We start from the raw sequence: 25,577 nt of genomic DNA, 5'->3' as shown, positions 1-25,577 counted from the left end.
ATCCTGCCTTTTCTACACAAACTCCCTCAAGGTCACCACACGGTTGATGAAGGGACCAAGGCTCCAGCTACAAGCAAGGCCTGCATGGCGGGGCTGGAACAGCGTTGCTCTGCAACCCCTAATGAACGAGAGGGTCCAGGTGAGGCTCACCAATGGCTGCCAACTTCACAAGAAGAGCTCAGACATCCTGTACCTCCTGATGGAAGTAAATAATACCACCCATGGAGGAGTGCAGCCAAAAAGCAGAAACAAAAAAATCAAACCCGGTCAAGCCTCTTGTTCTGCCTCCTCATTTATAGGAAACACAGGTGACAGGAGCAGCCCATGAAATGACCCCCCACGGGGATGCAATCAGTAAAGCCAGACTGTGGGAAATGCTGCAGAATAAATGACCTTGTTTCCTCAACAAAAAACTTCCCGGCAAAAGAAAAGAGAGGTGGACGGAGAATCTATAAATTAAAAGAGATTTATTAAGGGACGTATCGATAATGGCAATGTACATACCTTATGTGCATCCTGATTCAAACACACAGGACCACTGTTAACTTTTTTAGGTGCGAGAATGCTATTCTGGCTGTACGTTTACTTAAAAAAAAAAGAAGTCTGGATGTGACATCTGGAGTTTGCTTAAAAATAATCCAGGGCCCGGGTGTGGTGTGGAGGTAACTGGGAAGGGGCAGGACGAAGCAGGGCTGGCCACGTGCTGGTGACTGGGTGCAGCTGGGTTATGGGCACATGGGGCTTCAGAGTACCGTTATCCCTGATGGAAAGTTAAAAAATACTTAAAAGGTATCCAAAAAAACTGTCATGAGTGTTTGCCTTTGGAGAGGGAAACTAGATGTCTGGGGAACGAGGATGGGGAGACTGACTTTTCATTATTTTGTACCGCTTGGATTTTATACCATGACGTTGTATTACCCATTCATGAACGTAAACTCAGTTTTGTTCTTTTTTTTTTTTTTTGGCCTTCCCTTGTGGCATGCGGGATCTTAGTTCCCTGACCAGGGATCAGACCCAGGCTCTCAGCAGTGACAGCGCAGAGTCTTAACCACTGGACCACCAGGGAATTCGCCATAAACTCATTTTTTAAAAATCATGCAATATAAATAACAAACTTCAAAGTGAGTTCTTGATCGTACTTTTCATCCAAGAAGTGCCTTTATTTCATTTTCTTCCAAAGAACAGGTTAGGTTCTTATCTCCTTCCTTGAGGAGGGGGAGGTGTGTGAGTCCATGCTGCAGGCCGGTGATCTGAAACGTCTCCAATGTGTGATACTTCCACGTGGTCCTCAGGCGCCGAGGTCACACACGATGGGTAGTACAGGCCTCCGCCTCACGTGTCCTCAAGCTCTTGGGTGTGGGTGGGTGCGTGGGGCGGCCTGTGAGGCAGCTAGGGCCGCAGAGATGGTAAGCTAAGGAGTTAAGCCCTTAGAGCTGCCAGACAATGTCATTTGAAAATACCAGGTATGAAATAGAAGTAACAGTCAGCTGCTTTCCTTCAATCCAATTTCTAAGCAGTGTGATCGATCAACTTATAAATCGATTGGCTGTCTAATCCACCTTGGCAGTCTTCTCTGAGGCCGATGCCACCGCCCTCGGCCAGGGTGGGGTGGGCCCCACACCCTGGGCAAGCTCCGCAGGGGACCTCCTCTGGCGCCTGCCTGACTGGGGGGAAGGGCGGGGTCACTGCAGCTCCTGGAGCAGGCGGAGCACGTTGGCTGCATACGGGCTCTGCTGCCCAGTGGCCCCCGGCAGCTGCACCGGGTGGAGGCTGGGGTGGGGAGGTGTGAACTCCTGCGGGCAGTAAAGTTCATTCAGGAGGAGCCAGGTGGAGTCCGGGTCCACCTTCATCAGGTGGAGGAAAAGGCTGTGGAGAGACGGAGAAAGAGAGCGAGGGCACCAGGGAGGGATGCCGGTGCCCCACCCGAGGCTGCTCAGCGGGCTCTTGGAGAAAAAAATGATAATCGCATCACTCTGCAGAGCAGAACAAAGCCCACTTTTGTGCCTAATACAGGGCCATTAGGATGGTCCCAAAGCCTAACAGAAAGAGAGGCAAAGAGCTTCATATCCGTTGACATAGAGAAAAGGAAAGTAGTTAGTCTGAGCAGAACAATATTGACATCAAACAAGCTCTTGGCAAAGAAACCGGCTAAATTCTGGGCTATAAAACAGTTCTCAGAAGGAAGAAAATGGATAGGGCCCACCCCTTATTACAGAGTCCACTTGGCTCACAGGCCCAGCCCCAGTGCAGGGACTCCCTCTCCTGCTTGGGGAGCCTGGGCAAACCCTTAACTCCTGAGTCTCAGGTCCTTATCTCTGACCCTCCAGCACGCCGCTGAACTCAGTAGTTGGCCCATTTCTGGCCCCTGAGAGCCATGGATTCTCGGTGGTCTGGATCCCATAGAGGGATCAGATGCAGTTATTCTCCCATGGCAGGATCAGCTGAGCCTGGCTCTGGGACCTTTAGCAGAGGCAGAGCACTGGTGCCCTATACACGACACGAACACAGCTGAAGGGCCGGGGCCACGCAGCACCAGACACCCACCACGGGTGAGGTTCTTTATCTTGGTCTGAACCGTGGGGTCACAACCCTTTGCCTCGTATCTGCTCACATCCCATTTCTGAACGATGCCCAGGCCACTGTGCCGGGTAATCCAAGTGTAGACTTCCTATACCTGGCTGACTCAGCGATTTGGAGTCTGGTTTTTCAATCTCGGGAAGGATGAGGCCCTCCCCTAGCTGGGAGGCTCTCTCTCAGCCACCCTGCCCGTCTCAGCTCACGTATCACCCGTGCAGAGAGGGTGGCCTTCCTGACCATGTCGCCTAGGTGGTTGCCCCTTATTTTTCTCTCTCAGGACACCCTCCCCAGCATTTATCAACTGCCTGTTTATTGACCATCTCCCATCTCCCTTCCTCACAGCACAAGCCCCTGAGGGCAGGGACCACGTCTGTTTGGTTCACTGCTGTATCTCAGGCACTTAGCACGGCACATGGTTAGCACTCAACCAATACTTGATCGAACAGGTTTCATGATTAATAAAGGACTTATTATGCTGCACACTAATGACTTCAGATGGCATCCCTCTTTGAAATAGTTATATTCTGTAAAATGATCTAAAGGAGAGGTCAACTGCTCACTACCAAGGAAGGACCAAGGATGTTACTAACAGGAGTCACGTTACCGCAGATGTCACTAGCTGTATGGCTTGCCTCCGTCTCAGTTTCCTCATTTCTAAAACTGGGGATGTACTTCACCCAGGGTTCTCCTGGGGTTTAAATGAGAAAACACAGATCCAGCCCTACACAGGGCCTCCCACATGCGATCCCGGTCTACCAACTAACAGCGGATAGAATCTATTTGATGGATCACATTTTATTTTTGATGACCATTCCTAGGAGCCTCTCCCGTACTGCTGGGCATCAGATAGGAATGTAAATGCTTGCTAAACAAAGCTAAATTCTGGTTTTTAATTTCGTTAATCTAAAAAGCCTGTGCCATCAAGGGATTTGGGTTTTACTTTGGTGAAGCCACTTTTGCTTTCTTCCTTGGGTTTAACAGACATATGCTAAGGAGGCAAGGGAGACAGGTGGAGGGGGCACTTTGACACATTTTCTAGCCTGTTTTGTGCCCGAACAATTTAAGTTTTCTTTACTTAGGATAATCTTGAGTTTATAACCTCAGCGGTGGTTGCTGGAGAAGTGATTAGAATATTCTAATTCATCGTTTCCACTTCACCGCAGAAAGGAGATGGGGCCTGCGTGGGAGACAATTTTTGTTTAAAAACAAAAATATCTTTGATAATTAGAGTGGCAAGGGAAATTATGAAAAAAATGCACCAAAAACGGGAAGCAGATTTCTATTTACATGTGACACAGTTGACAGTTTTCCCTGGTGCCAAAGACTGTTAGAATGCAAATTGTTTCATTTGATTTTTTTTCCCCTTCAAGAACTGGAACAAGCTACAGCATGGGCACACTCTCAGCTTCAAGGAGTATTTTGATCTGGGCGACACCCAGCAAAGTGGTGCCGTGGCCCAGTTCAGTCACAGCTCTGCTCTGACTTACACGGCGTGGAAACGTTGCAGTGTTCATTTTTGGTCTCCTTTTTAACTTACTAAATGCGGGTGCTGCACTCGTTGGCAGGAAAGGAAAAGGAAGGAAGCCGCTCTCTTTGCCCTTTGAGATCCCTAAATAAAATGCCAACAGGGAGGCAAAGGAAAAATCGTGTGCAAAGTTCATCTTCTTTTAGTAACCTAGAGCCATACTCTTGGAAGAATATTTTGGGTCTCACTTCTGAGCTCTTAAAGAGCTAAAAGCTTAAAGAGGTAGAAATGGCAGGTGGCAACGCAAGTTTCTTCCCCACCTCTGTGGCTGGGAGCAAATTATTTTGCCTTTGTGAACCTGTTTCCTCCTTCTCCAAAGGAAAATAATCACACCTGCCCCACCCTCCTCACAGGTTTGTTCTGAGGCTCTAAGGAGATGAGGTGCAGGAAAACACTTTGAAGTGTATAATGAAAACACTGTTCCTTCCAGAAAGAGTGTGTGTGTGTTTAAGGAATAATTATCACTACCAACCCTGGCAGCACTGCCATACCATGGAAAATTCTCAGATGCTCTGAAAAGGGCAGAACATTTGTCTTTTGTTTCAGTCATAATTTCCTTCACACTGACTTGGTAGGGGTCCCAATTCTCAGCCACTGGGGTTGTAATTTTGTCCATTACTTTCAGGAAGAAACGAATGTAATATTCTTTGCCCTCTGCATGCCTGAGGTCGGGAGCAAATGCCGTGCCATGCAACCAGGTGGCTGGCAGGCATAGCTGCGCTCTTGCTTGGCAAAAGGCATGTAACCCGCTGAACTCTAAACACTGACAAATTCTGAACCTGGACCCCTGGTTCACTTTGAGGCCCTGGGAGCTGAGCCTGAGACCCAGGAGGTCTTGTCTGAGTACTCAGAGGCCCAGCTTTTCCCCAAACTCCAGTATTGCTTTGTCCTGGGACCAGTTCCTGCCCTTCCTGAGCTGGGGAGAGGGGCTCCCAGACAATGAAGGGAAGAAGGCCGAAGACCTCTAAAGCATCCTTTTGCATAATCCAAAGACAAAAGACAAAGAGGAGACCTCTGCTTTGAAGTGATAGGAGTAACTGCCTGGAAAATGTTCCTAACACACCTTGAGACATGGCCGAGATGGCTGTTGAACATGCCAAGTGGCCGACTCCATCTTTTTTCAAACCCAAAGAGAAACACTCTAAAAAAATATATGTACACCATTTAACTCCTGAACAAAAATTTCTTTCTCTTTCCCCCAGGCCCGAATCAGTGGCTCCAGGGAGCACAGTTATCAAGAGATTATCTGGTCCCCAGAGTTTCGGGAGGCACTCAGCTGTGCCTCCTGCCTCCGAGTGTCCTGAGGCGAGTGATTATCTCTCAATAACCTGTAGGGCCGTGTAGCTTAAATGATAACTTGACTTTAAAAAATTTAGAACTCGCCGTTAGGCAGTTTCTAAGCAACCTCTGTTTCCATGGCAAAGAAGCCTGGTGTTTATACTGATTTTTCACTTAAAATGCGGTTTTATTGAATTTCACTTCATGCAGGCAGCCATTTCCCTGCACTTCAGCCCTATCTACAATTGACGGGTATCAGTAAGTACCTAATAAACTCCAGACACCAAACCAATAGAAGCGACTCATTCCTTTATGATCAATATCAGGTGCTCCGAGTGACAAAGCTGGGGGTGAGGTCGCCTGGGGAGCTGGGAAATGTGCCGCTAGAATCTGGCTGGCCGGGTCAGGTTCCCTCTCTGCGTGGTTCACCAAATGTTTACTAGCACCTGGTCCAGCCCACGCACTGCGTCAGGTGCGTGGGACACAAAGACGGATGGACAAAGGCTCTGGCCTCAGGGCTCCCTGTCTGGTGGGGAGGACAGACTGACCACAGAAGCCCATGATGCAGTGTGAAGAGGGCCAGGCTCAAGTCACGGGTGGGCCAGAGCCAGGGAAGGATTCCTGAGGTGGGGACATGGCAAGTCACTTCTCTGTACATCAATCAGATCGGTTCTAACCCCCTTCCAGCTCCAACACTCCCAGCAGTTCTCAAGCATGGGGCCTGGATCATGGGCCCTTTCACCCCAAATGCAGCAAAAAGACACCCCTCTGTTGAAGATGCAAATATTACAGAGTATGTCCTCACCATCTTGGGTTAGACAACACCTGCTCAAGGGGAGCTCTAGAAAACCGCTAGCCAATCGAGGCCCAGCAAAGCTAAATAAACTTAACTGAAATTCAGAGCTCCCAGCTCTCCTGGGTGACAGGCTATTCTTTCTCTGTCAATTACTTGCTTGAGGGATCTGCTGTTCCTTGGTTCTTTCTGGATTTATAAAATGCTCTCATGAGCTGTCTGCATAAATGCCGGTGGTAAAGAACTTGCAGCTTTGTGATGTTTGTTTGTTTGTTTGTTTGTTTATTTATTTGAGGGCATCTAAAGAAGTTGTTCACGGTGTCTCCTTAGGGACACGATACAGGCTATCTCTACGTGGGCACGACTAAATGCAATCGGAGGGTAAACTCACTTGTTGGAAAGCAGGCACACCTGCAAAGTTATTTTGGCTTCCCTGTTATTCCCTTTCTGGCAGAACCGCCTCCACATTCCTTTCTTCTCTGGCTATCTCTTCTCCCGTGACTCCGTACATGATGATGCTACAAATGAGGCTGTGTGTTTCCTTTTAAATAAACGGATGCTCAGGGTGTCGACGTGTCCGAGCCAGCAAGCAATGGGGCGATGCTTCCATACTCAGTAATTTACTCTAATGGGTCTTGGTTCATCGGTTAACCAGTATTTCAAGCCTGTCCTTTCTTGCTATTCAATTTAGCTATCTTCCCCTGCACGCGGGCCGTTTTTTGTTTCTAAATGTTGGAAATGGAGGATTATGACTTGAAGCAACAATTTACTCTCCAAATAAATACTACCAATTACCTCTGCAGCTATACATACTCATTCGACTTAACTCTATTTACCTGTTAACAGTCATTCATCTATCGATCGCCAATCCACACACTCACACAGAGGCCGATATTAAAAATATTTAAATGCAACGGGGACAGGATTTAAAACCATAAACACCAGTGGAAGCTTACGATGATAATCGAGTCCCTAAAGTACCACAAGACAAAGTACCATAGATGCTGTGGAATGACTCCATTGCTTTGTGCATATTTAAAAAGATATGGCACTGAGAGGCCCAATCTGTTACTGACAATTCAAAAATAAGCCAGGACCAAGAAGGGTTTAAATCCCACTGGGGCAGAATCTAAAAGCAGCCCTTTCCATCTGGCCAGCTCTCCCCGCTCCAGGCCCCACCGTCGGCCTAGATCCCATGATGACAATGCTGCTGGGCGCAGATTTCAAAGTGGCCCCGGCCGTCTGCACTCTCAGGCTGCATGCCGTGTTTCCTGGTCCTCCCTGGAAGATTCACACCCTTGCAGATCAAGACATCTTCGTGGCAGCCTACCTGTTTTGCGCCCCCCTGCCCGCCACCCCCGAACTGTTTTCCTGTAACCCACGCTCTGGCACTAAGCCAGCAGCCTCCACTGATGGAGCCATCAGAAACAGCTCTAGGAAATGTACTTCTGTATTTACTGCAAGGACATTAGGAATAATCAGTCACAATGGTACCTAGTGTTCTTCTAAGATGACCCACGGGGAAATTTTCTCAGGGTTCAGCACCAAGGGAATTCCAGAGCTGTGCTTCCTTCTAAAAGCTTTCTTTTCTTATTTCAGTAATGACTGGAATTTGCGCAGCAGATGCATTTCCCTCTTTGCCTTGTCTGTTAGGAGGCCCAGAGCCACGCTGCAGGCTCATCTCTAGCGAAGGTGAAGAGTTCAAAGCCTGCATTTTATATATTGACCTCAACTCTGGCTTCACCTTGTTCTCGCTCTTATTATTTTTTCCTTAAAAAATGTCTTCACTTCTTATTTACCTTGCTGCATACACTTAAGTTTATAAGATGCTTTAGGTCTTTTTTGGAATAAGGGGGAAGTTTAAATACTGATAACAACTATTACTGATTGACTTTTTAACTCTGGGCTGACATTTTGTGCTAAAGACTAATATACATGACTTTACTGAATCTTTGTGATAATTTTATTAGGTGGAAAAAATAGATATGCTTATTCTAGTCTTGTAGATGAGGAAACTGAGACTTCGAGAAGGAAATTAATTTGCCCAAGGGTATACCACTACTGAACAGCGACGTAAGGCCAACTCTACCTTGGTCTTCACCTTAGAACTCTCAACACAGTACGTGGCTAATAAGAAACTCTAAAGCATCTTTTAAATAAATACACATATAATAAGACAATTGAGGCCATGTCCTTGGCTACTTTCCTTGGTACTGAGATCAACAACATTCACTCCTGCCTCCCCTGCAAAGGGATGAAATGACCACCCTGCGGTCAGCCAAGGCTTCCGATATTTGAAATCTACTTTGTGCACGTGGTCCACCTACCAGGCTCGATCTCCCGTCAAGAGCATCGTGGTTCCTGACCCAGTATGGCATATATAAGTGCATGTACGCCCCACACTCGGCTTTCCAACTGGGTGGTGAAATGGATGACCCTGGCAGATTATCAATCACATGACAACACCAAGGAAGCAGGGGAAGGACTGGCTGCATTTGATTTAAGTAGCACAGAGGTCCCTGCCTTCAGATCTGAAACCCAGCAACCCACTGTTTGTAATCTGCATGGCAGATGTCTCTTATCTTTGACACCAGGAAATCATGCCTATATATGCACAGAGAACAGCTTCAGATCTGAGTGTATTTTTAGAACAATGAGCCTTGAAGAGAAAAGCAGCAATGCCTGTCAAAAGATGGATAATGGGAAAGCTAACTACTTGGGTCTGGATTTGTCAACTATTAATCAAATGTCAAAAGGGAAAACATTAGGAGTGCCCTCATTTCCATAGGAAACAGCTTTGCAGCCCAAGCTCAAACAAACTGCCCACACCATTTAAGGGGATGAGCTATTAATTTCAAGCTCAGCTGAACTACTGGATCACCTCTGTGGCTCCTGATCCATTCAAATATAATAGGCCCATGTGTGAGAGGAGTTGGGGCTCTGACGGGGATGAAATGAAAGAGCCTCTGCCAGTCTGAGTTCCTCCAGGGTTTGAAGGCAGCGGCTGCATTTTTGATGGGCTGGGATCCTACTGCTAGAAAGAAAGCGGGGAAGTCGGTGAGTAAATGAACCTTCAAACTCTTGGTCCTGGCTTCTCATGCAAAAGGCGGTAGGGGGAGGTAGAACAATTAACATGAAAAAGATCCTTCTGAGATGAAAACCCCAGTTTAGATTTCAGTCAAGATGAAGCAAGCTTCCAACAAGAAATACCATGTGTATATGTGTACATGTAACATATACACAACACATTATATATTTGGCAAATTTATATATCTCCCATAAGGGTGTGTATACACACATATATAAAACTCCAGAATGTAAGCACCATGAGGGCAGAGGCCCCCTCTCTCCTGCTCCCCTCTATTTTCAGTGCCTAAAACAGTGCCGGGCACACAGCAGCTCCTCAGCCAATCAGCAGAATGAATGAAAGCCGAGCGTACTCTCTTACGTATTAATGCTATTCATCTGCATGATGGCTCTGGAGGAAGGTGTTATCACCACACTCAGTTTACAGAGGAAGGAAATGAGGTGCAAGGAAATGAAGTCATTTGCTCAAGGTCACAGAGCCAGTAAGATGTGAACCTAGGTTTGTCCACCTCCAAGACTGGTGCCCTTTGCCCGTACATACAATGGCTAAGCGAGGAAGATGGGAGGGCCCTCTCCCTTCCCCACCGCACACATCAAGAACCACAGCATCCAGCACCTGTACAACCAGGAGGTGCAGCAGGCTGGTCACTACGTGCTGGCACCCTGCGTCCCCACCTGCGTTCTGGGGTTGACAGGTGGAGGTAGGACCGGGGGGTGGAAGCCACGTGGCCTAAGAGCATTGTTGGGCATGGACTTCAACTTTTAAAAAATAGATATTGCCTAGTTTTGTTCCGTTTAGCCCCAGGGTGGAAGACTGACTGATTTATGCACAAGAGAGGGAGCCTCAGAGGCTGCTCAGAGAGAGGCCCAAGGAGTGTGGTTTTAATGGAGTTGAGTTGAACCCAGCTGAGAGCATGTACTGGTTGGAAGGAAAAACACAGAAATTTGGGGAATGTGCTCTCATCTCAAATTCCTTTCATATGCAGGAAGGAAGAGCTCCGTGGCCAGGAAGGCACAGGAGTGTGGAGGCCCACTGCATGCTGGGAGGTATCTCAGAGGCTTCTAGGGCCACTGGAGAATTTATCAGTTAAGTCCGCCAAGGCTGAGATGCGGGTGTGGGTGATATAACCTGTTATTTTGTAATCCAGTGCTTATTCTCAGGGACTCGGCCTTATTTGCAGCTCATGATATGCTGACCGCTCTTCCCATACCCCAAATATGGTTTTCTCATTTGTTATCCAGTGAAGTCATTTAACTAGGTGGACTTTGGGGGAGTCGGTATTTTTTCTTGCATGGCCAGTTCACAGTGACACCTGGTGGTAACAAATGGCAAGGTTATACCCTGCTCTTACCCTCGCCCCCCCCACCCCCCACCCCCAACCAAATTGCAAGATTTATGTCCCTCCTTACAAGGCACATTTGCTAGATAAAAGCATTAAACTGGAATGGCATCTCTGTTCTTAGCATTTACAGCCTTGGTTATGTCAACCACCCTCCGATCAATTTCCATTTCTAGAGTTTACAGCCTGGATGTAAAAGCCTGCCACAAAGGTTCTATTTAATACGACAAATTAAAAAAGCAAACACAGGCTTGGTCATTCTTTGGAGCCAGGAGAAGCAAACAGGAGGAAGGAAAAATCCAACTGTAATGCACACAAAGAGGAACTTTCACGGCGCTGCCGAGTTCGCCTCCATTCCAACGTGAGGGAGGCTGCCCTGCAGAGGTCCCCACCGCCACCTGCCAGATCTACAGACACAGCTGCTCATCCACCTCTCTGAGAATGCAGGAGGCCTCAGAGCAGCCACCTGCCCTCACAGGTTTCCTCAGCAGCCCCGCCAGATCCAAAGCCAGCCGGTCAGCTGCCCAGTGTCGGAAAGTCACCACTTCTGAGGCAGCTGGGGCGTCTCTGGGCGTCTCTGGCTTTCACTAGTTCTTTTGAATACGGAGCTGAAGCTTGAGTTTTTGTAACCTTCTGGCTACAGATCTCCCCCGTGGGCCCTGGCAAAGAACACACAGCCTTCTCTTCTCCCCCGAGTGGGTGGAGGTGTCACTGACAGCTGTGTGGGGAACACTGAAGGGCATGTGTGGAAGCGGGGGGCTGGGGTGGAGTCTCCTGCAGGGGATTAGGTAAGAGATGAGGGTGACCTGGCCTGCCCTGGCAGCTTGGAGGTGAAGAGAAGCAGTTTGAAGAGAGATTTCACAAGTTAGGGAGACAGGCTTCATGTCTGGAATGGATGTGGGGTGTGACAGAAAGAGAAGAATTCAGGACAAACAACCGGATGGATGTGCGGCCATTTGCTGAGCTGGGAACTCTGTCTCACTCAGGGGACCTCGTTCATTAGTTCCCGGAGGTCTGACTGTTTTCATACTAATCGGCCCACCCATCTCCCTCTCTTTGCTCTGTAATGAGACTCGCAAAGAGACCAGATTTCCTATTGTCTCAGACGGCTTCTCCCATTTAGAGAGCTTATTAATTTCTGAATCAAGATGCCAAATCAGCTCCTGATCAAGGACAACACAGATATTTTTTTCCCTGACTTCAAAATAAGTTTTCAGATGATGTGTACGTAAAGCAGTCAACCTTGCACTTCCTCCCCTCCCCGCCCGGCCCGGCAGAGGGAGGTCACCTGACTCAACCTCAAGTGGAACAAAGAGGCACCGCAGTCAGGCTGCAATCTCCTCCCCACAGGGCACCTGGAATTCCAACTCAAGAGTCAGTAAGGTCCAATTCGGGTTTAACTGCTTTCAGTAGCAAATAAAGAAAATTAGAAATGAAAAGATAATGAATTGTGAATATTAGCTTGTTTGATGGGTCTAAACTTGAAGGATGGGTATGGGGCGGGTGTAGGGAGAGTAGAATGGGACAGGGAATGAGAAAACCAGATCTTTGGGACTCTTGGCTGTAACAGGCACCCAGAAGAATTTGCTTCAGGATGGATTCATCATGTTTGTGAGTTGTACTTTAAATCATAGCACAATTAGCTTCAGGAACACTGCCTGGAGGAGGACTATTTTCATCCTAAGTTGGTTCTTTAAGGAATAAGAATGTCCGGGGTCAAGAAGCTCTTTGGGATGCACCCCTGTGCTTGAGAAACCATGATGGATTCTGGGCCTAGGGGACGTGACAGGAAAGGGACAGAAAGAAAAAACGGAACTGGGGAAATCAAGGGCAGAAAACTGCAAAGGATAATAAATCAATTCAAAGAGATATTTCCATCGCTCCAAGAGAGTGCAAGGTTTCTAAGGGAGCAAGTTGGCTTTCCTCATTTCACAGACAGAGCAGCCTTTCGGCCCTTCAGGGAGTAAGATGACGCCTACCCCACCAAGGAAGATCAGGGACACGTTTCTAGAAGCTGGTGAAGTGGGAAGGACTGTTTCTTTGCCCGGGGAGGTGGAGCTGCAGTGCCCAGAGCGGCAGACAGTGCCAGGCCAGACAGGCCGGCTTTTGCCCCAGCTGCAGATGTCCAGGGATGGCAGTTCCAGGGCACAGGCTGATCCTGGCTAGAAGGAGAGCTGGGGAAAGGGGGTCAGGGTACATTTTGGGTCTCAAGTCTGGGGAATGCCCCTGTGCTCAGAGTTTTACCTTTTGATAAATAGCCTTTAGGACTCTAGGAACCAGAAATAGCCTCTCCTGTTAGAGGTGGTACAGCTACTCTCTAATAAGCAAAACTCTTAGAAATTAGAATCACATAATTTCAGAGTTAAAAAGGCCCTTTAAATCATTAGTCCAGTGGTTTTGAACGTTTCTTGGTTCACAGACTCCTATTATAATCAGATGAATGATGCGGAATCTGTCTAGAAACAGATACATACATGTCTGCTTGCACACACACAATTCTGCATACAATTTGTGAGGGTTCACGGCACCTGACACCCATTAAGACGCTCTGTGGAGCCAAGGTTTGCTAGATCAATAACCCAATGCTTTCACCTTGTGGATGAGGAAGCTGAGAGAGAGGTGCCAGGGTCACCTGGTCACCAGAAGAGTAGGGCCTAGAAGCCGATCACCCTCTGACCAGGAGAGTGCTTTGCCCCCTACAAGACACCACCTTTCTGCTTTTTGCCCCTTTGGAATTGTTGCTGATGCTGCGGCAGCGGAAAAGGTTACTTTCAAAGAGAAATGTGTCTATAGTAAAAATACCACCTCTAGGTGTTGGCACAGTTAAAGAAATCATCTTAACCTGGCAAGAAGAGAGAGAAGAGAAAAGAACAGAGATGCCTCAACTCTGCTCCCCATTAGCAAATCATCTATAATTTAGGACAAACGTAAAGAGATGCGGGTGATCAAGCAGACGTACCTCCCGGCAGCCTCTTGTAATTTCACGGGCTGTTTGGCACTGAGGTACATCAAGCAGGCATCAGCTACTTTATTCAGGTCACCCTCACCTGCAGAGAGGAAAAACAAAACAAGCGTTGGCCCTCAGGCTTCAGTGGGGACGAGCAGGCACCAACTGCTATGTGATGAAACTGGAACAGCTCGGCAAGATGCTGTGGGCTCTGTACTCCATCCCTAAGTCAAAAAACACAGCAAGGTAAATGGATAAATGAGGCCAAAGTGAGATGGAAGGATGTGCACAGGACAGGAGATGACAGGAGCACGGCTAAGTGAGGAGGGCAAGGGTGGGGGTGAGACAGAGTGTGCAGTGTGTGTGCCCAGGTGAGACTGGCTGGTACCTACCTAGGTCCAGTCTCTCACAGAGGGGGCCTAGGCCCTGCAGGACGGCCAGCTGCAACTTGAAGGTCAGCGTGTGGAAGTAAACTGGTCCAGCCCTGGCACTGATGGGAGCCTGGCTGACTAAAGAGCCAGCCAGCTTTGGCAGGACATCTTTGCAGAACCGGCTCCTTAGAAAATCGCCACACTTGCCTCCCAGGGTACGCAAAACCTGTGGAAACAGACCCCAACCTGGTGACTGAACGTTGCCAAGGCAGCGAGAGTGCTAAAAGAATGTTTGCTAATTCAATTTCATCTAGGTCTCTGCTTGAAAAAGAAAAATAGAATTATTGCTGTTAATTCCTTGCCCACGGTTTGTGATTCTGACAGTTATGAATTCGGAGGTCTCTGCTCCCGAGGCATAGCTGCTTCTATCCATAAATACAGATTACGTGGAGAATAATTCAAAGGAACCTTGGGTTGGATGAATTGTATGGTTAATCCCTGGATTTCCCTCCCTTTTTTGTTAATAAAAAAAAAAAGAGCTTAAAGCAGTTCACATAGATCATCTCTTGAATTTTCCTAACATCCCTTGAGGAAAGACTTGTGCTTTTAACTCTAGCTAGCTGAACAAACATAAACAGGCCCAGTAGCTGAGGCCCAGCTCCGCTGCTGCCACGGGCAGGCATCAAAAAGGGCAGTGGCTGGCTGAGGTCCTTGGCTGGGTCAGGGCAGGGTCCCCAGTGGGCAGAGCCGAGTCAGAGTTCCTTCTGTTCCACGGCACAATCTCTTATGTATATCACCCTCATTCCATCTTTCACGACAGGCAGTCTCTTTGCATGTCTTGTTCTAAACCTTCTCAAGCAGAACATATTGAAACGTTTTGCCCCACTGCACAAGACTGAGTATACACGATAATAAGAATTTCTTTAAAAATCGGTAAGCAAGGGACTTCCCTGGTGGCGCAGTAGTTAAGAATCCGCCTGCCAATGCAGGGGACACGGGTTCGATCCCTGGTCCGGGAAGATCCCACGTGCTACGGAGTGACTAAGCCCGTGTGCCACAACTACTGGGCCTGCACTCTAGAGCCTGTGAGTCACAGCTACTGAGCCCGCGAGCCACAACTACTGAAGCCCATGTGTCTAGAGCCTGTGCTCCTCAACAAGAGAGGCCACAGCAATGAGTAGCCTCCGCTCGCTGCAACTAGAGAAAGCCCGCGCACAGCAATGAAGACCCAACACAGCCAAAAATAAATAAGTTAAATAGATAAATTAACAAAAAAAATTGGTAAGCAAGGCATATCCAGGACAGAGAACATTTACTGACTTTGTAGAGAACAAGGCACTTATTTCAGGGCCCTCAGCAGGACTGCACAAGGCCTTACGGACCTCAAGGGTCACTAATGGGCCTGGGAGTGGAAAAGCGGCCTCAGTTACAGTGCATGTATATTTATATTTTTTCATTTTTCTATACTTGCTGTCATTTCAGGTAACCTATTAATTTTCATAAAGTAAAACGGCACATCTGAGTGACTTAGCAAGACCTCCCTCCTTCTCCTCTCCCCAACCTCCCTCCTTCCCTCTCCCCCCACCACCTACATGTGCATGTGCGTGTGTGTGTGATTTTGTGTATTTTGCTTTGGAAAAAATATTAATGATTTTATATGTTTTAAATGTAAGCTTGCATTTTGGTCCAGTATATGCTGAAGAATCTTACAGAAACAAAATACTTTAGCCAAGTATATTAGCTGCATTCCTGGCTTCATTCTATATCCTACGCATCTTTTTCCTTTGCCTCATCTTGCTCACCCACCTCTAATTTATGTTAGCTTGCCATGGTAAATGCATCTGTGTAACTTGCCTTAAGTGCTTTTTAGAACAAGGAAGGATATAAATAAATAAGCCAAAATATGTGTGCTAATATAAGCCAAACTAAGTCAGGGAGAATAATACCTTACATACATACACAGAGGGCTTTTAACTTTTCAAAGCATTTCACCAAATAGTCCCACTTTATCCTTGACAACAACAACTACGAGAAAGGTGGGACAGGTGGTCATGGGCTTTGTCCAGAGTCGCTCAGCTGGACAGAGGATGCCCATTGCTAGAACCTAATCAGTCTTCATCTTGACTCTTGTGCCGTGCACAGAACATGGGCATGAACTCAGATTCAGGTACTATCACTTCCTAGCTGTGTGATCGTGAGAAAGTTCCTTAACTTTCTGGGCTTGTTTCCTCCTCTGTCAAAAATGGGGATACCAGTATCTTCCTTATACGGTTGTTGTACGGAGATGAGCTCATGTGTGAAGTGCCAAGCATGCTACCCGGCACAGAGGAGGTGCTCAATGAATACTGGTGGCCCTTTTCGTCTTCTAGTTCTCTCTGCTTCAAATTCAAAAGGAAACTGACTTTATTTTCTTCTTTGTGCTTTTCTTATTTGCCTATACTTTCTTCAAGGTATAGCAGGTCACAATCGGATAAAAAGAGAACTACCCCCAAAAGACACCACTGAGCTCTGTGCTCACTTCCCTCCATCCCCATGACTGATGGAGGTGGGGCATCAGTGCAGTACCTTGAAGGCTCTGAGCACTGCCAGGGGGTCATCATTTGTGAGTCGGTGCACGAGTGAGGGCCACGCCCGATGAGCCAAGGGAAGGAGCTGGTTCTTGTGGGACTGCAGAACAACCACACACAGATCCAGCACATCCAAAACCTGCAAGAAAAGAGGACAGTATTTCAGCAGATAGTAAAGGCCTGAAACCAAATACCTGGGATCAAGTCACCATTTTAAAAGAGTAAAACTTAGAAACTCATGAGTCAAGGAAATATTTACGAGTCCTGACTACATGCCAAGCACTGGCTAGGTACTGGGTGGGGGGCACACAGGGACAAAATACTTGTGTTTCCTTTCCTTGGCTTATGGTCAACTGGGGAAAGACTTCAGATAACACCTAAATAACGGGATGAATGATTACCAATTGTGACAAGTACAAGGAAGGAAAGTCAAGGGGGAAATGCAAGACACTAAAGGGAGGGATCTACACCATACAAACTGTTGGGAGGGCTTCTCTGAGGAAGTAACTTCTACAAGGAGGCATAAAGGATGAGGGGGAGCTAGTCACATAAAGAGTGGAAGAGTGTTCCTAGAACTGGAAACAGTAACGAGGAAGACCCAGAGGAGGGAGAGCTTGCAGTGCTTAGAAAACTAAAGCAGGGCAGCGTGAAGTGTGACAGAGGAGGGGTAAGATGGGGCTGGACCTCGAAGACGTCACATTAAGACTTTTTAATTTTGTACTAAATGTGGTGGGGAGCCGTGGAAATGTTCAGGCACGTGCTATGATACAACTCATGTTTTTAAAAGGTCACTCTGGCTGCTGAGTGGAGAAGGGACTTGAAGTGGGAGTGAGAAGAAGTGAGGAGGCCCTTGAGGGAGCCACAGCGCACGTCCACATGGGAGGCGGGGAGTTACGCGGCTGCATGGTCGTGGCCGAGGCAGAGAAGTGAAGGGTCTGAGATCTGTTTTGGAGACGAAATGGCTTAAATTGCTGAAGGACTCGCTCTTGGGGAGATGAAGAGAGGTTTCAAAAAGAGCTGCTTGGGTTCAGGCTTAGCAACTGAATAGATGCAGGTGCAGCTTAATGAGATAGGAACAAAGGAGGAGGAGGAAACCAGAAGGGTGGGTGAGATCAAGTTCTGTTACCTCTAAATGGAGAGGTCAAGTAGGCAGCTGGGACACAGGTCAATCTCAGAAGAAAGGTCTGGGGTAGACTAAATGTAAATTGGGGTTTTTACCTTCCCTGAGAATATGTTTCCTGATCTCTCATGTCTCAAAGCTCACTGAAGGCAGACGACCTGCTCAGTGTCACAGGCACTATCGTGGTCACCACGATAACCAAGTGCAGGCTTCCCTCCCGCACAGATGGGCCAGCCTTCCCAGAGCAGGGGAAGGTACACGTCTGAGTCAGAAAGACAGAGTGAGGTCTGCAGTAAACCCTTATTGGATGACTACTATGTGCTGGTCACATGGAGACTGGAACAGAAACAAAGCACAAAACAGGCCCTGCCCTTGAGGGCTGAATAGTTAGGCAGGGGAATAAGAGAAACCTCAGGAGAGCAGAGTAGTACAGTGGAAATGGCTTTGGTATCGCTGACTGGCTTTGGATTTGAGTTCTGTCACTAGCTGGGTAAGTTACATCATCCTTCAGTGAATCATTCCCCTTCTGCCTGGAATGTTCTTCCCCCTCCGTTTGCCCCTGCAGGGCTGGCTCCTTCTCAGCCTTTAAGTCTGGACTTAAACATTATCCCCCGACAACTGGTCTAAATCAGAACGTAGCTCCCTCTTACTCAACAGGGTTTGGTAGAGTAGGTTCCCAAAATGTGTTTACTACATGGGTGAATTTTCTATCATAGAACCTTCTTCTTACCTTCATAGCATTTCCTCCACGTATATGTATTTGTGTATTACCCCTTTCCCCTCGAGAGATAAGAAGTTCCATGAAGACAGGGATCATGTCTGCTTCGTTTCCTTCTATATACCCTCTGCCTGACCTATAGCAGTCCTCAATAAGCATTTAGTGAATAAGCGAATAAGTGAATGAGTGTATATGCCATGTCTGACGCTAACTGTTTTATATTTATAGTCAATGACCCAGTGAGGTAGGTACCATCATTTTCATTTTACAGATAAAGACGGTGATGCTCAAAAAGGTGAACTGACTTACTCCAGGTGGCATGGCTAGTGAAGGGCAGAGCCCTTCCTCCAGAGCGAGTTCCATAGCCATGGAACTTGGGTATGCAGATCTGACTCCAGTGCTGATGCTCTCAACAGCTGCAGTGTATATACGCTGCTACAAAGCCTCCAGAAGAGGGAAGACACCTTACTAATGTATCAACCAGACACCACCAACAACAGGCTCCTGAACAGTGCCTCCTGAGTGGAAAAACCGACAACGCTAAGAAGTATCTCTGGGAAGACTAAACAAATTCCGCAAAACCCAGATGCTGCGTGAGGTAATCTGCGGGTCAGGGTTTCCCAGCCCACCACCCATCACCAGGGCAAAGTGCTCTCATCACTATCAGTAATGCGCGGAGGCGGCTGTTTCTCACTCCTGTTTGGGGGTAGGGAGGGATGGGTCAGGCTGTGCTTTCCTTTGGGTGTAAGATCTGCCCCCAGGTGATTCTGAAAGCTGTGTCCCCCATGCCCACCCCGCCCCACTGTCCTGTTATCGGAGTCACTGCAGTATAGTTTAAGCCTTTGCTGATGGGGAGGCTGCTTGGGAAACTGCTAGCAAACAAGGATGTAAGATTAAGAAAAGTGTTGGTGCCAGGCCTAGGATGCAAATGGAAGCAGAAACAGAGACAAGGGCTTGCATCGGGCTTGGACGAATGACCAACTTCAAAATATTTAAACCTGTGTCCCACATTAAGTCAGCTCAGAAAGTGATATCCTTTCCAAATCATATGACTTTTCCCCCCTTGGAGATGCAATAACGCTCCAAAACTTTGTGGTTTTTAATTCTGCCAAGGGGACTCAGATCCCTTTTGGCCTCTGGGCTGATACAGAAAGACGTAAGACTGGCATCCCACAGATAAGTTCCTCCTGATGCCTTCTCTTGGCCACCGCACATGCACTGGGAGATAAGGGGGGGGCTCCTTGCTCATCCATGTAGTCATTGCCAACAGACCAAACCTCAGTCCCGCAGCTCTGTGAATGCAGGGAAAGGGCCGCACACTGACCTTCAAGCGGATTTTCAGATTTTTGTCTGACATCAAGTGGATGCAGCGCTCCATCACGTCCGTGGCTATTTGGATCTGCACTGGCAGTGGTGGCTGCACACCGGGATCAGTGTCATTCTCATCCACTTCGGGAGGGTCTGACTGCTCCTCTGGAAAAAGAGCATAACTGGGGGCAGTGTTTTACGAGAGACGCCCCACCCCAACTTGATCTCCCAACTTCAGGTCAGGAGTAAGACTTACAAGGGAAAATGTCTAGGAACTGATCCCAAGGAAACCATGTAAAATTTGGGTCAAGCTATGAGTCAAGATATTCACCAAAGCATTACCTGTAACAGCTAAAAACTGGGGGAAAACCTTCCATGTCCACTCAAGGGGGTACGGTTATATAAACCATGGTATATCCATACAATGAATGGCACATTATGAGGGCCTGAAAATTTGCATTTACCAAGGGCTTTAATGACAAGGGAAAATGCTTATGAAATAACATTGTGTTAAAAAGAGAAAAGCAGGATACGAAATTGCATACACAGTGTGAGCACTATTATATAAAGTTTTATATAAAGACAGGAGGAAGTTTAAAATATTAACAGAGACGGGGTCATGAGTTAATGGATGATTTTTATTTTTTCCCTATATCTTTAGTCTTTTCTAACTTGCCATTAATAAATATTTAAAATAAAAACATAAGAGGGCAAGGTTCTAATTCGGAGCCCCGAGGCTGGCAGTTCCCTGGCTGGCCTCTGGCCCTTTACTCTCTTTCCTTTCCTTTTGGTTCATCTTTTGACTAAAGGGGGTACATGTCTGTCTTCTCTACCAGCCTGTAAGATCTTCTGAGGGCCAAGATGAAGCCTTACACATCTTGGTATGAGGGACAACACCAGGGCAACCTGGTGCAATATACAGGGGTGGGGTTTGGTCAGAGGACCAGAGTCTTGACTCCACATCCTATGAGCAACTCCTCTCATCCCACGTCACCTCATTTGAAAAAAAGGGATAAAGCATGTATACCTCATCTGCTTGCTGAGAGAGTTAAATGAGATGTATGTCACCAGCTATTATCATTTTTTTCATTGCCTGGAGTGCTGCGTTGCATGAGATAGGTGTAAGTTTGTAAATTAAAACAACAAAAAGACTTGAGAGTTGCATGAAACCCTGGCCAAAATTCCTCCCCTGAAGGTTTTCCTCTATCTGCTTATAGCCTCCAGTCTCCCCACATCCTCAATACCAGCTGTGCTCATTTACACGGAGCTAAGCATTGCTCCCCTAACTTTCTGCCATTTCAGTTTCCTCTGCTGGAAAAACAGAACCTTACAGTGGAGTCCACACCTGTCTCTAACAGATGCTGAAAAGATAAATGAAAATGCGTTTGTAGAATGCTTGGATTTCCTGGAGGAAGGGACCTCAGATATACAAGGTGCTCTTACTGTGGTTAAAACAAAAAACCCATGTCAAACCAACATCAATCCAAACATTCCTTATAATGCCAAGTGTGTGGCGTGTACTTGATGAATGATAATTATAAGAATGATAAGGCTGTGCTTTTCTTTCTAGAGGAGGATTTGTTGTTTGAAATTCACCTACTGCGAAATGTTATCTGAGGGATGTGGATTTTTGCTATTGGAAGAAAGATTTGATTCATTCAGTCTGCTCCTAGCGAACATCAACTAGAACCAGAAGATCCTAATCATGAAAGAATGGATTCAGTGACAATGCTAGAATTTCACACAAGAATGGCAAATCTGGATTACGAGGGATCAAGATGCCTCTTCTTCACGGTTTCTAGGCTTGAGCAAGGGGTACAGTTTACGAGAAGGATTGGGTTGGCTCAAGAAACAAAACTGAGAAGAAAAAGCCTGATAGATTTCTGATTAGAAAATTCTGTTCTTGGGGAGAATAACAACTCAACTCTGCATAACTCATTATTTGGGCCTTGTGATGCTTCCCTGCTATTTAGAAGGAATTTGTTGCAGTTAGTTGCATTGAACTACTATTTCCTGTTACCCTGGAGGTATTGGCTTCAGTTCACCAGAGTCTCAGAGTAGAGTGCCAAAAAAAAAAAAAAAGAAAGAAAGAAAGAAAGAAATCTGCTCTATTCTAACCTAACAAACTAATTTGGGACTCAGTTTGATTTAGGATAGTTCTGAGACCACCAAGCTCATTATGACTTGGCATTTTATATTTGCAGAGGAGATTCTAATAATTTATTAATCCTTCCGTGACCAGAAGCTCCAGATTGAGCTTGTGAATAAAACAATAGGCCAGAGCTTCAACTAGCCTGAACTCCCTTCTCCTTTATCATATAAATTCGTAAGAAAAACACTGGAATCTACTACCAATAAATAAAATAAATGGACAAAGCATATGAAAAGATAATGGGCATAAGAAAAAACTGTTAGGAAAGATGCATATAGAAAGATGTTCAACCTTTCTAGCAATCAAAGAAATGCAAAGTAAAATAATGAGAACCATTTTAACTTAGCAAGAAGTAACACTGGTAATAGTCAATGTGGGCAAGCTTGTGGTGAAACCAGTATTAATCCTGAACTGCAGAAGAGAAGGTGTAAATTGCCACAACCTTTCTGAAAGACAATTTGGCAAGCATAACATGATGTTCATATCCCTGACCTAGAAATCCTACTTCTGAGATTTATACAGAAATATGCAGAAAGAAGGAAAAGGTCACGTGCATAGAATCATGCACTGCAGCACTGTTTATTAGAGTGAAAAGCTAGAAGCAACCTAAACTTCCCACAGGGGAATGTATACTTAGTGGCAGCTATTAAAACATTAATTATGAAAACTCCATAGCAACATGAAGAGTTCCTTATTATATAACTAAATGCAAAAAGGGTAATGCATTTAAACTGTGGCTGCAACCAAACAAAAACAGGTTTGCAATAGAAAAGGATGGAAAAAGACTACACACAAAGTGAGAATGCTTACGTTAGCATGGCGGGGTTATTTGTGACCCTTCTTATTTCCAAACTTTCTATCATGATGTTTCATTGTTTTTACAATAATCTGCTTCCAAAAGTAAAAAACAGCTGAGGCCAAAATAAATAATAGTTACCTGCTTCATTATCAAAATCCAAGACATTTCCATCTGCTACATCCTTTTCCTTGAGGTAGTTCAGCACAAACTGTTCAATGTCTTCAGCTGTTGTGGTATTCTCAAGTCCTTTCTCAAGACTTGCTGGTCTTTGGCTCAAATGACTTCCCTCTTCCCCTACACTTTGCTCTTGGAGTTGCCCGAGATGACCTGTGTCTGGGAACCACTGGGCTATAAATAAAGTGTTATAATGATCACCTTGGTCATTGACAACAGGCATTAGTACTTTCTAAGTAGAATAAGCTCTCTGCCATGGCCTGCATGGTGCCCACAGGATCCAGTCCCTACCTGTCTCTAACCTCCTCTTCTAACCACTCCCGGCTGCCTGTTCACCGACCATCTTCTGGTTCCTCCAATGTGCTAGGTATCCTCCTGCCTTAGAACCTTTGCACATGCTGTTCTTACTATCTGGAACACTTTAACCTCCTATGTAACATCTGGTTAATTCCAACTCACTTTTCATGTTTCAATACAAATATACATTGCCTAGTAAAGCCATCCCTTGACACACCCCCCGCCGCCCCGCCAATCTAACTTAGGTCTTTTATATGCTGTCTTATACAGCACCATGTTCTTTTCTTTCAATTCATCACAATTTGTAATTACTGTATTTACTTTGTATGTATTGTTTAGTGTCTGAATCTCCCATTAGACACTATGTTCCATTGATCTCCACTGGAAAGCCAATATGCCCAGCATGGAGTGGGTGCTTAAAATATATGCTGAATGAATAAATATACTAGACTGGAGGAAAGCTACCAGCGACAAAATTCTGAGTGCAGGATACACTGCTCATTAGCGGAAGAGAGGCTCTGCAGAGCCTTGAGAACGGACACAGTCTCACATAGGTATTTGATATAAAATGCTTCAGAAGGCTGGCATTTTCTCTCCAAAGCTTTTCCTTTTTTAGTGATGCTCCAATACTTCTGATGTGTCACCGCAGAATAAGCCTTAAACATTACAGAACCAGTGGTTTTCATACTGTGTCTTGAGGAGCCCTAGGGCTCTGCAGAAATGTCTCAGGGTCACAACAGCGAGGGCACCCAGAGACAGCAGGTTAAAGTGTGGGAACAGGGTTTCTATGCCTTCTTTCACCAGCCCTGCTCTAATTTGAATTCTTTTTGTATACTGGGGTCCCCCAGGGCTTCATTTCAAAAAAGGCTCTTAATACTTAAAGAATGAATCAACAAGAAAACCCTATGGCCTGAATTTTTGCCCTCCTTTTGCAGACAGCAGGGGAGAAGTCTCTGATGACCTTTAGCACCTGCTAATCTCTTTTCTATCAAGGAGCATCTGCACCGAGCCACAGCAACAGCAGATGGGCTACGCCAGGGCCAGGCAACTGGGAGCAGCAGAGAGCAAATGCTGGACGTGAGAGCCTTCGGTACAGTACCTGGAGGTTCCTACATGAAGGGATCGATTATGCCATTTTTCAGTGCCCAGACATAAATCTGTCCTTAATGTACTCTGAGGGACTGCATTCCCAATGGGTTAAAGCCAGGGCCCAGCATTTATACTGCTAAAAGTAGACATGCTGCAAAGATTATTTTCTAGATTTAAGGATAGTGCCAGACATTAAGAAGTCTTTGCTCACAAATGGCTTTTAAACATATGAAAAGCAGCTCGACCTCACTCTTGATGCAAATTAGACTATAATAAGGTGCACTTTTTCTCCTACTGGATTAGCAAAGATCAAAAAGCTAGGTAATATACAGCGTGGGTGAGGGGGTGGCAAAATTGGCGCTCTCTTACATTGCTGATGGGCGTTTAAATTGGTGCAACCTCTTCACGGAGCAATTTGAAACTCTTTATCTCTCTATCACAGATTTAAATGTAATACCCTCTAAGCCAGCAACTGTCTTAGGAATATACTCTACTGGTATACTGAGACACGTCCAAAAAGACCTACAGAGAGTACACGGCAGCATTTTGGGGGTGGTGGAGGCAAAAGACTGGAAACGACCAAAATGTCCACCAAGAAAGGGCTGCTTAAATTATGGTGCAGCCACACAATAGAACATTATGTGTCCAGAAAAACACGGCCTTGTATGTGTGGATGTGGCACGATCTCCGAGTGCTGAGGTATGTGGTATGGATGCTTTCTCATTTTCAAAGCTACCCAATTTTTTTGTTGTTATGAATAATCAGTGAATCAGTAGTTGGCGCTAAGCAGTAATTTAACTGATGGTTCTTGCCTTCACTGTGGAACCTAATGCTTTTTTGTCAATGCCTGTGAAACACTGTGTATGTGGTAACTCAATTTCCTAAAAGACATACTGGGTTCTTTTAAAACCTTTTGGAAGTTCTCTGAGACCACACCACTTCCACTCCCATCTTAAAAGAGTTACCATCAGTTAGACAATTCGAATGACAAGAGGAAACGCCAGCAGACAGTGCTACTTTGATTTGTGTGGGACTGATCCACTCCCCACAGTACTGCTTACCGTTCAAAATGCAAGTGTAGTCTGGGTTATTTCAAAACTTTCAGAAAAGCTATCCCCACTTTTGCTGCTTTTCCTAGGATGCGCTCAAGTCAAGCTTAACCATCCTCATTTTCCTCTCTGCAGTTTAGAGAAAAGGTGCTACACAGGATTCCTCTTTAGAGATGACCAAAGACACTGGCAATCCAAGGCAATTCAATTTTCATGGCCCGAATGGAGATATCTCCTGAGAGGATATATATATATATATATATATATATACACATATATATATATACATATATTTTTTTCGGTATGCGGGCCTCTCACCGCCGCGGCCTCTCCCGTTGCGGAGCACAGGCTCAGCGGCCATGGCTCACGGGCCCAGCCGCTCCGCG

At 46.2% G+C, this 25,577-nt stretch overlaps 1 protein-coding gene across 1 annotated transcript in view; it reads right to left on the bottom strand.

Annotated features, from left to right (window-relative positions):
* Positions 1-1,136: 1,136 nt before the first annotated feature.
* TTI1 (TELO2 interacting protein 1) overlaps positions 1,137-25,577 on the bottom strand; it is a 43,922-nt gene continuing 19,481 nt past the window's right edge. The window contains exons 6-11 of the mRNA XM_024128311.3: positions 22,721-22,930; positions 19,648-19,796; positions 16,484-16,624; positions 13,940-14,144; positions 13,560-13,647; positions 1,137-1,866 (exon numbers count right to left, since the gene is read on the bottom strand). Coding sequence (XP_023984079.1) covers positions 1,683-1,866; positions 13,560-13,647; positions 13,940-14,144; positions 16,484-16,624; positions 19,648-19,796; positions 22,721-22,930 — 977 coding nt within the window. The 3' untranslated portion in view covers positions 1,137-1,682. The remainder of the gene's footprint in view (positions 1,867-13,559; positions 13,648-13,939; positions 14,145-16,483; positions 16,625-19,647; positions 19,797-22,720; positions 22,931-25,577) is intronic.

This window comes from Physeter macrocephalus, chromosome 14 (genome assembly GCF_002837175.3).
Source record: "Physeter macrocephalus isolate SW-GA chromosome 14, ASM283717v5, whole genome shotgun sequence".
Classification (NCBI taxonomy): domain Eukaryota; kingdom Metazoa; phylum Chordata; class Mammalia; order Artiodactyla; family Physeteridae; genus Physeter; species Physeter macrocephalus.
This window is presented reverse-complemented; position numbering and strand designations above follow the sequence as displayed.